The sequence below is a fragment of the Cyprinodon variegatus genome, unplaced genomic scaffold (assembly GCF_000732505.1).
Source record: "Cyprinodon variegatus isolate N-32 unplaced genomic scaffold, C_variegatus-1.0 Scaffold210, whole genome shotgun sequence".
NCBI lineage: Eukaryota > Metazoa > Chordata > Actinopteri > Cyprinodontiformes > Cyprinodontidae > Cyprinodon > Cyprinodon variegatus.
This window is the reverse complement of record NW_015150663.1, coordinates 5,613-16,073: the sequence shown is the minus strand read 5'-3', so window position 1 is coordinate 16,073 and position 10,461 is coordinate 5,613. Positions and strand designations below refer to the sequence as shown.

General features: G+C 37.0%; 2 protein-coding genes across 4 annotated transcripts in view; both read right to left on the bottom strand.

Annotated features, from left to right (window-relative positions):
* The window catches only part of LOC107088197, a 12,241-nt gene extending 8,044 nt beyond the window's left edge, over positions 1 to 4,197 (bottom strand). For 2 of the 3 annotated variants that reach the window (XM_015380217.1, XM_015380216.1), the window contains exons 1-5: positions 3,563 to 3,930; positions 3,184 to 3,198; positions 2,953 to 3,083; positions 1,729 to 1,864; positions 248 to 532 (exon numbers count right to left, since the gene is read on the bottom strand). In XM_015380217.1, coding sequence (XP_015235703.1) covers positions 248 to 532; positions 1,729 to 1,864; positions 2,953 to 3,083; positions 3,184 to 3,198; positions 3,563 to 3,821 — 826 coding nt within the window. In that variant the 5' untranslated portion in view covers positions 3,822 to 3,930. Of the gene's footprint in view, positions 1 to 247; positions 533 to 1,728; positions 1,865 to 2,952; positions 3,084 to 3,183; positions 3,199 to 3,562; positions 3,931 to 3,955 lie in introns of those variants that run through there. The other variant, XM_015380218.1, reaches the window with a different exon arrangement.
* Positions 4,198 to 5,254: 1,057 nt separating this feature from the next.
* LOC107088195 (extensin-like) lies at positions 5,255 to 8,150 on the bottom strand. The gene is made up of 7 exons (XM_015380213.1): positions 7,958 to 8,150; positions 7,576 to 7,863; positions 7,343 to 7,488; positions 7,223 to 7,267; positions 6,892 to 7,011; positions 6,697 to 6,774; positions 5,255 to 6,578 (listed from the first exon to the last, which is right to left on the bottom strand). The coding sequence occupies exons 2-7, from the start codon at positions 7,742 to 7,744 to the stop codon at positions 6,405 to 6,407; spliced, it is 732 nt and encodes a 243-aa protein (XP_015235699.1). The 5' UTR covers positions 7,745 to 7,863; positions 7,958 to 8,150; the 3' UTR covers positions 5,255 to 6,404.
* Positions 8,151 to 10,461: the final 2,311 nt, after the last annotated feature.

Here is a 10,461-nt window from a genome sequence, read left to right as displayed (position 1 = left end):
GAGGAATCATCCGGTATTCGACTTGGGGTAAAAATATGATGGACAGGAAGAAACAAGGGTAGGTTAAGAGACTCCTTGGTGAAACGTGTAATGTTGAAGGAGTACCCTGCAAGAGCATGTAGAATAAAAGAAGAAAGGAGGACATATGATTTATATGAAAGACAGTTTGATAAATTAAAGAAGGAAAAAACATCATTATTATAGCTGGGAGTGTTAGTATTGCAAAAAAATAAATTTTTATGCTCACCACGAACAGACAGTGTGCTGCGAGACAACACCTTCCCAGCATCGTCTTTCACGGTGTAGTTGCCTTGATCTGCTTGCGTCACCCTCTCTGCTACCCAGACCTTTCCCCCGCGCAGCAGCCGTCCCCGGCCCGCCTCACTCGTCTCCGGGTTCGTCCGGTTCCACAACACAACAGGCATGGCTTCGGGTGGCGCACCCCGAGGCGAAAACTCTAACAAGGAGGCGTTCTCGGGGATGCCGTGCTCAAAGGTTTCCCCGTAGTTCCTTCTGTATGGCTTGATGCATTCTGAAGATGTGAAATAGAAAGAAAACCAGTTTATTTGTCAAATCTAGTTTACTGTCATCATATAAGGAAAATCTGTCTGTATGATTTAATAAAATAACTCCGTAAAACACCTTAGGATGATGTGTTGTGAACATAAATAAACTGGATTAATTGTATTATACTTAAATACTGGATAAAAAATAGGTCCAATGCGCGTCGTGTTACAACACTTTCATACTCTTGTTGTAAATTTCTCTTACTTTTTCCTCTTTCGTGGGCTTTTAAGAATGCACATCCAATTCAACAAACATTTTAAGCCTCTGTAAATTATCCTAAAGGATCTTGAAAAATTTTATGCATTCCACCCATGCGTGAGTCCGTATTCCCAAGAAACATAAATCTGCATAATCTTCGCCCCAATAAGGCCATATGAGGGGAACTCCCACGCTTGTTCATTCACATAAAAGACATTAAAGAAGTAGAAGAAAAGCTTTACAGGTTAGAAGATCAAGAACCTGCTGACTCAGAGCTGAGCCACAGCATTAAAGACAGTGAAATAGATCACAAGAGCTGTAAAATTATGTGGTAAAACTAGCTTTGCTGAACTTTCTATCCATTTTTCTGTTCCAGATGTTATTCAATTATTAGCTTTATCATTGACTGTTATTTCTTTTGACGAAATAACAACAAATATAACCTGTTTTCTGTGGATACCGACTTGCCAGTTGCAGGTGTAGTGACCAATATTTCTGACTTAAAACTTAGACTTGTCGAGAGCAGTATCAAGCCGCTGCTTACTAATTGGTTATTGGAGAGAAGCATATCTAATGATGTAGCCTAAAAATTGACAATTGCTTCTAAGTAAAACAAATGTAGTCATTTAGTGAAAAGCCTGGTTTGTATAACAGCTGACTGATTGTGTGAGCCTCCCATGTCAAGTCTAAAGCTCTCATAAAATGTGTTCAAAAGTGAGAGAAGATTAGAAATAGGAAAAAAAGGTAAATGTGACATTTTCTTCTAAATGACTACAAACGATTTAAGAACAAATTTCTGCGCACGAATGGTTCTTGCATGGGGCCCACTGAGTGTGTCCAACCATAATATTCAAACATAATAATAAAAATCAATCAAATGAAGTGGAGATTCATACTAAATTGATCTTGCACCAGATGAGGAATACAGAGATGGATTTAGCAGGAGACTGAAAGCTCTCTAACCTGAAACGATCAGATGAACCGTCTCATAGGTGAAACCAAGAGACAGTTTGTTGGCATAAAGTCCCTGATCACTGAAAGTCACTTCTCTCAGGACTAACGTCTTATCTCTGGTCCACTCAAAACGAGGATCCCTTACCTGCAAGGAAAAAAATATTCTGATGTTCTGAATCTCTCCAAAACAGAAGTGAAAAAAAAGATCTTTATCTGAATATATGATGCCATATTTAAATCCATAATATAAATAACATACAACATTAATAGCATTTGTTATAAACATTCATGACTTCATTACAGATGATCTGCAGGCATGGATGTTATTTTAGAAAAAACACATTTACAATATAACCTAATGTTAGCTTGCTTTATCTAATCCAAATCCAGTGTATTGTGTCCGGGATTTTTTCTCTGCTGAACAATCAGCTGTGTGTCAATAACAACCAAACGTGTGATGTAAGGGTAGCTGAAAAATCTGGAGATAAAAATTTTTTTTATTTACATCATATCAAGCAATATTGTAAATGTAAATCCCTTTATTGTCCTACAATGAGGAAATTCACTCTCTGCATTTAACCCATCCCCTTGGGGAGCAGTGGGCTGCCATTGTGTGGCACCCAAGGAGCAGTGTGGAGTTAAGGGACCCAGAGTAGAGGCTGCAAAGATTGAACTGGGTACTTGCAACCTTCTCAGAGCACAAGCGCACTGCTCTAACCACTAGGCCAACACTCCCCAATAACAACTGAGGGGAAAATGGCCCACACCATGCTTCATAGGTAATCACCTGTTTTTATTCTTGACAAACCTGTTGTCATCCTCATAAAGACTTGCTTTAAGTTCCAACAGTTCATACAGGCTTGAAGTGTGTTTATTTGTTTTTAATCTCTGAACCGACGCACCCAAAAGAGGTCATTTCAACATTTCTATTCCTTGCTAAAATAATCAACCATTCTTGCCTGTTCTTATGTGAAATTTTCTACAGTTGTTTAGAAATGGCTCCAATCGACTTTCCAAACCTGTGAAACAAATTAATGCTGTTCCCCCTAGGAATAATCTAATATAGGTATTTATTCATGTTCATCAATGAAATTTTAACCTCTTGTAGGGTTAAAGAAATGCGTACAGTTAAAAGCTAAACAGAGCTGCAGTATGGCACCAAAACAATAGAAGTTTGGAGTGTAGTTTAACCCACACTGTTTTCCATAAACACGAGGACAGATTTTCACTCACGGTGCTTCTTTCAAGCAGGACCCGTCGCTGGCCCCCAGAGTCTGGTGTAAACGTCACAATTCTGGATGTGGAGTCCACCGGCAGTCGAAACTCTTTCCCAACACAAACAGTTTGAACTTTCTCTCTTTCACCTGTCAGAGAGCAAAATCTGTTAAAAAAAGAAACCAGTCTGCACCAACATGCTTTCAGTACAGGGATGTTTTCAAGGATCGAATAAAAAAAACGACTCACCTAATAACTCCCAACCTGCAGGGAGCATATAGACACTGTTAGTTCCATTATCCAACATAGAGAGCAGACATTAAGTGCAAAGAATTTCTATAATTTTATTACATAGAGAAGAAAAATCAGCCCAACATTCTATAGTTTTTTTTCTGTTTTGGATATACCAAAACAATATAGATCAAATCAACTTGTTAAAAAAAATTTAAATAAAACTTTTAGGACTTAATATGATTTTAGTAATCAGTTAAATCAAAAATAGGTTACACCTCTATAGTTTATGTATAACAACTAGTTTTATGAAGGTATATTTGTGTATTGTTTATCTCAGAGGGCCAAAATAAGAACTGCTGTTCCAATGAATATGATCAGAGTAGAAGAATCTTACTTGAAAAAAGAGGAAGGGTAAAAAGCAGGATCAGGAAGACGTAAATGCGCATTTTGTCCTGTAAAAAACAGCACATTGCAGGTTGTATCCGTGGGTAAACATCATTGTCATTCATGCCCATGCACCCGCTCTGAAAAACAAGTGGCCAGTCTGAACACCACATGCCTTCATCAATCAACAAGCTGCATGAGGAGGGGACTGAAAAACAAGCACTGGGTTGTTTTTTTAGTCGCCGTGGATGTACACACACTGAGCACATCCAGGCGCATCAGCCAGCACCGTCATCCATGACCGATCATCTGTTGGATAACGCAGCCACTCAGGTGTCAAACAACCGCCACCTCCTCCATGTATCTTTCACAACGATTACTGACCATAAACAAATGAGCTCACCTGCAGCCTGTGTGTAAAAAAAAACAGCGTGGAAATATTCCAGCGTTAATACGGATGAAGATAAGAGGATGTTATAGCTTGGTTTGCAGAGCGCGCAAGCGCAGAGCGCACCTTCCGATTTGATGGAGATGGACAGCGTTGGTCCAGCGGCTCTGCTGCGCAAAAGCACCACGTGATCCCATTTCCTGCGTCATTGACCGCCAATAAATGAACAACTTTATCAATAACATAGGAATTAAAAGAGTTGATAAAAAAATGTAACCTGTTCATTGACTTTACTGACTGTCTGGTTGAAAAGGGCTACAATAAAGGATTAAAAAAAATATACTAATGTAGAAAGAGATCAAAACAATAATACTGAACAAAGCCTTGAAATGGGAGAAGTACAATTAACTTACCCCCCCTCCAAAAAAAATAATAATAATAAATAAATGTGCTGGCCAATATGTTAGTTCTAAGGTTTAAAAAAAACCGAATGGATAATAAATTAATTTATAAGTCCAATTAAAGCTAGACGATAACAATAGAGAATAGAGACTGCTAAACGTTTTATAAAATATATATATATATTTTTTTCTTAAGTGCTGAATGTTGGGAACTGTAAATCATATACCAGTCTTAGGTTTACGTTTGATAACCATGCTTACATCTAATCACTGCAACACTTTAAAACAGAGGTGTAGCCTGAACATTTTTATAAGGGTGGCCAGGCAATAACCAATGTACACTGAAGGGTGGCCAAAAGCGGATCGGCACAAGAACCTCAGGGTCAATCTATACTGATGCAACAGGAAAATGAACAACCACAGCATCCATATTTTCCAAATAAAGACAAACTATACTTTTCTACAGCCATTGCTAAAAAATAGACTCATATATTTAAACATCCATCTAGATAAAAGGTATAGTGGATACAGTTCCTTCAGGTTTGAGTTCTGGGTCAAACATCTTTTGCATTGTCTTTACTTACCTACTTTTATCAATAATCATTCTACTTAAAATTGATATTTACAAGTACTAATATCTACAAGAAGTTCTTTTTAAAATAGTTATTTATGTATGATTTAACTGAAGGCTGACTTGCATTTTCTCTTTACCCCATATAACACAGAATCTAGTTCTGAAAAGAGCAGGAATTCTGTACCGATCATCTTTAAAGTTAGTATATTGATGTGCATAATAAACCACAGTGTTTTTGTTGTCAAGTAATTTTTTCATCTATGAAAAATTAAAACGTTTTGAATATTGAGAGTGTTGATGCTGCCACTGTCAGTATTATGGGGAAAAAATGTAGGGGTGGACAAAGTCTTATTTTTATTTAAAACTTTAAAAGTTTAATGCCATTCAAGCTTTGCTTTGATTTCTTCCAGACAAATAGGCAGTGTTTGAATTTACTTTACATCCTTCTTTTGCATCGGAAGGTAGATTTGACAGTCATTTGTAATCCAATGAAAGGACATATCAATTATCAAAAAAATGGAACAGAGGAGCAGGAGGTAGACTGAAAAAAGAAAGGGACCTAACATGGACCCTTGAGGTACTCCAAACCAAAGTTTGAAACTTGTTCTTTTAATATATTAACAAGTTTCAAACAGTAATCCACAGATTGAACAACACATGATTATGTATATATGGTTTAAATTCATAGCAAAGTTTAAAAAATAAATGAAAAACAGCAACAGTTTATCTCGTCATCCACAGGTCTCAGTTAAATCACAGAGAAAAGATTTTGAAAGCTAAAAACTAATGTTAAACAGGAAGCTAAAAAGTCATCAGTTTTCAAAGGCAACGTCTACATATTTAAAATATACATTGAGATAAATTTATAAATATCAAGTAGACAAATTTGGTGTTATTTTAATTTTATGCCTCGGGAAAAGTGATTTAAATGTAACACTTTTAAGAAATGTCATATTGATATACCTGAAGACATTCTGATCTCATGCATATATACTCATATTAGTAATTTGCAGCCTTTTCCCAGCAAGCCATCATCTTTTACCTATAAAAATATATCTATGCACAGTGCAAGCAGCTTGTGTCTAGTCTCCTGTAAAGGGCTTAATGTGTGACGTTATTTGAAAACAATTGATTTTGATGCTGCATCTCAGCTTCAAAGAGAGATAGACATTGTAGAAACCACATTATAGAAACTGCACTAAATCAGACTTCACCATGCAACATTTTAAAGATTATATAGGTTACACAACTATACAGTAAAATGCTTTGGATCTCTGGCATGAGATCGTCACCAAAAATAATTAAGACAAATCTAAAATTTGAGGTTTGTAAGTCCTTAAACAACTTATAAACTTAAACAACTTATATTCCAGCTGCGTGATTTCTGTCTCTCTTCCCTGGATTCCTAATGCATGTAGTGATGTATTGTTACTAAATGCAGCATGGGCAAACTGAAACAGCTCCCTCAACACAGTGTTTAGCAGTCTGTTCATAAAAAGTTTAGTTTATCTGAGATGTAAACATCAGTCGAGGGTGCATCTGCAGTGAGAGGAGGAGCCGAGGGAAATGCCAGTCCTTTTATCTGAAATCTCGGCTGATCGTCAGAGACCTCTAAGCTGAAAGTGGGAGCTGCTTCACTTTCCTGATATGTTAGAGGTCCAACCTGAAAATAGCAAATTGGTAGAAAAATATGGAACAAGGAAACAGTTTTAGCATTAAACACATAAAAAAACCCAAACAACCTTGAATTTTAAATTTTTTCGCTAAATCTGTGTGTGCACCTGAGAAGCGGGTTCAGGCTGTGGGGGGCTTAAAATGGTAGGCTGTGGAGGGTACACAGTGGTATTAGGCTCCGACAGCTGTAGAACAAAAAAAAAAAAACGAAAGAGATCATCAGCAAATGTGATCATCAAACTGATTTTTACTGGGATTCCACACATGGAATATCATCAGAAGACCTTGATTTTCAAACCCACCGACGGTCCCATTGACACAGCTGCAGGTGATGCGTAGGCTGGAGGATTTACTGGATGAGGAGGATAAACTGAAGAATAAGATGTATTAGAGTAACTTGGTCCTGTTGGCTGGTTCGTACCCTGCAAACAAAAGAGAATAGGAAAATACATTTTCAGTATCGAGGCAATTTTATTTGTTAACAACAAATGATTTTATATGGATTTCAAGCCTCATTTGATAATTTGTATTATAAATCTCTCTATCATAGTATGTGGAGTGGGGCATTGATTTGATTTGTTTTTATTATAACACTGCCACCAACCTTTAAAATAAAAGCGAAGTAATACTTACATGATAATATGTGACAGGTGCTGGAGCAGCTGAAGCAGAATTCTCCTTTTAAAAGAATATTTAAAATAAGGATCACCGAGAAAAACACCTCTTGTAGCATCAATTCAAGTCAATACATACATGATAGGCAACAGGTCCTTGTGTCAGTACAACAGCAGGTTTGTCCTTTTTACAGCATTTCTTTTTACAACAGCAGTAGCAACAACATATCCCCAAAAGCAGACCCACCACAACACAAATGATCAATGCAAGTCCGCCAGCAGGTTCTGTAAAAACACATAGATATGATAGTAAATTTTAGTTTTTAACAATCATGGATTCATTTTGGAAAGTGGAAATGTAACATGACTCACCAACGCTGACATCCAGAGCCACAGACAAGGCCAGGTTACCTTGTGGGTCTCTGAACTCAAAGGTACCAGAATCTTTATGATGTATTGGGCCTATATCGATGCCGTGATTCCGATCAGCAATTCTCCACGGGAAAATGTCATTATCAAAGACCAACTTTCCATCTTTCATTACTGTGACTGTTTCATCTTCTATATCCGATTTAAAAGTCACAGTCCATGGTCCACCAGTCAAAGGATAATCTATAAAGAGCTGTTCATTTAGATTTCGGGAAAAGTTGTAGGTGTACTCTGTGTTTGACAGACCAGAGATCAGAGCAGTAATTAGTTTAACATAAAATTAAAAATGTATTTTAGCTATCCTCTCTGAAGCTCCTCATTTTACCATTCACTGTGAGATTTATCCTTGAATCCAGACTGCCGTCTCTTCGCCTGAAGTTGTAGAAGCCACTGTCTGTCGGAACAACACCAAGGATTCTCCAGACATCATCTTTAATGTTTCCTCTTTTTTCATAATTTTTCGAGGGGTCAGTTCTATTCCACAGGATTGATGTTACATCTTCATTATTAAATGGAGTGTACTCNTATATATATATATATATATATATATATATATATATATTAGATTTAAATTAGATTTAGGGTTAGATTTAAATTGAATAAAAATTTACAGCGGTTTTCCACTTTGCTCTCTCTGGCAACAAGTTAAAATGAATTGTTGTGCACATGCTGTTGCAGATCCAAGTGAAATTTTACCCTTGTCGCACTAGACAGAAGTTTTATATTGTTTTTCTTCTGTGTGGAGACTGTGATGGGGTTTGAAGTGAATAGAATAGATTTCAACAGTATTGTTAGTACATTATCAAGTAGAAAGCAACAAAATTCACTCTCTGCATTTAACCCATACGATTGGAGAGCAGTGGGCTGGCATTTGCGGTGCCGGGTGAGCAGTGTGGGTTTTAAGGGTCTTGTCCAGGAAACCAGAGTGCAGGCTGTGGGGATCCAACTGGGTACTTGCAGCCTTTACAGAGCACAAGCACACCGCTCTAACCACTAACTCCCCCACTGTGTGTGTGTGTGTATGAAGTGGCTGGTCTTTTGTGATCTATCTTAAAAAACAATCACCGTCGTTCTCTTGCTAATACATCTGTGGCGGCAGACACTAAAAGCAGCTGGGTAAACAAGAATGTCCAACTCTTAAGTAAATGCACGATGTTTCTACACGTATTTGCTCATCCATTTAAATTATCGAATTGTGTATAAAATCAAGCACCAAGCATGCAGACTGTTGTTACAAACATTTGTGAAAATTGGGTCACTCTCAGGAGCTCAGTGAATTCCGGTGTTGTGCTGTGATAGGATACTACCTGTGCAACAAATCCAAAGAATTGATGTATTAAGGCATTGATTTAACATTTAGTTTTTCCCAATAAAATATATATATATTAAAAAAAATCACTAAATATAAGCAAAAGTTAGCTAAATAACAGAAATGTGACAGTGACATTTTTATATTTAGTTCCTACTGTTACGTCCACCATGCTTGTTTGGTGGGGTAACATTAAAGGAGACCTCACAAGGATTTTCTTTAAAGTTAAAATTGAATTTATCAAATTATAATAAAGAAAACAAAACCTGAAAAAGGGATACAAAAAATGGGGACTAGAAAATTGCTTAATGCAAAACCAATAACTAAACAGAAATAAGCAAATGCAAACAAACCTAACAAAACCCAACCATAGAATACAAACCAAACCAAACCAAATGGAGTTCTGAGGAGGCAAGAGGGAGAAGCCTCCTGTCTGCTGCTTGTATGACAGGTTTTTTAAAGCAGACAAGCACCAATTAGGGCAAAATAGAACACTTGCAGAAGGCCTGCATCCAGAACCTTGCAAGGAAAGGGGAGAAAACCACTGCAGCCGTAACACTACATTATTAGAGCCATTTGGGATCCTGGACCAAGTCGTCTGCAAGTCCTGCAGTGGAAACTTTGTCAGGAGAGATAATAACAAACAGGCCTTGGTGGGGTTTGTGGAATGTAAATCTAAAATTAGAAGGACCTCCACATGGTTACTTTTACAGAACAGATGGGCAGCAAGAGTAAACATCAATCACATAAAACATGTTTGTCATTATTATTTATTTATTTTTTTTACCTAACAAAACTCTATACATCCCCTCTGGTGTAGTTGCATTGGTCTGCATATTTCTTCAGTGAACCCCAGTAAACCCTAATGTGCAGACTGGCTGGCTGGTTTATGTTAATTGATTCTTAAGCTTTTTTCTTTTCTCACCTTTTTCCATCATACGTATATCCATCCTCTTTCCCGCACACAGCTAACAGTCATTGATTCACTCGGCATATGGACAACCCTCCAGAGAGCCTACCACTTAACAACTTGGAAGAAAGGAGTGGTAATCATAGAAATACAAGCACACAGCAGAAGATGGAGTCAAATTGCAAGCAAAGTTGTCTGAACAAATAGATTTTAAAGATGCACTCCAATGAGCTTGGAAAATGTAATGCTTTATGGGATGTGAGGCCCTTAAGAAATAACACTTTGATTGTTTATTTGTTTGATTTTAATTAAAGGAAAAATCCGATCATATTCAGAATTCAAATCTTTGAAAGCAATTTTAATATAAAATTATTACATACTGTTTAATACTTGTTAAGCGTTTTTAATTAAAAGTAATTTTCATTTTAATTTGGAGGCATCCGTGTTTGTCAAAAAACACTATTGCCACCTACCAGTTTGTGACGTCATGGTGCGGAATCGGTTGTTGAGCAAGTCCCAGTGCTTTATCTGGTGTTTGTCACAATGCGCTATTATCCAAGTCATCTTGAAAACATTCTTCTTCGAAATGTTTGCTACATATGACATGTTT

Bases quoted from the DNA above. Each gene is read 5' to 3' on its own strand.
- LOC107088195 (XM_015380213.1), bottom strand. From the start codon at position 7,744: ATGAAAGATGGAAAGTTGGTCTTTGATAATGACATTTTCCCGTGGAGA. The intron at 7,268-7,342 runs GTATGTATTGAC...TTCTTTTAAAAG, and splicing joins AAGGACCTGTTGCCTATCAT to GAGAATTCTGCTTCAGCTGC. The intron at 7,012-7,222 runs GTAAGTATTACT...TTTTGTTTGCAG, and splicing joins CACCTGTCACATATTATCAT to GGTACGAACCAGCCAACAGG.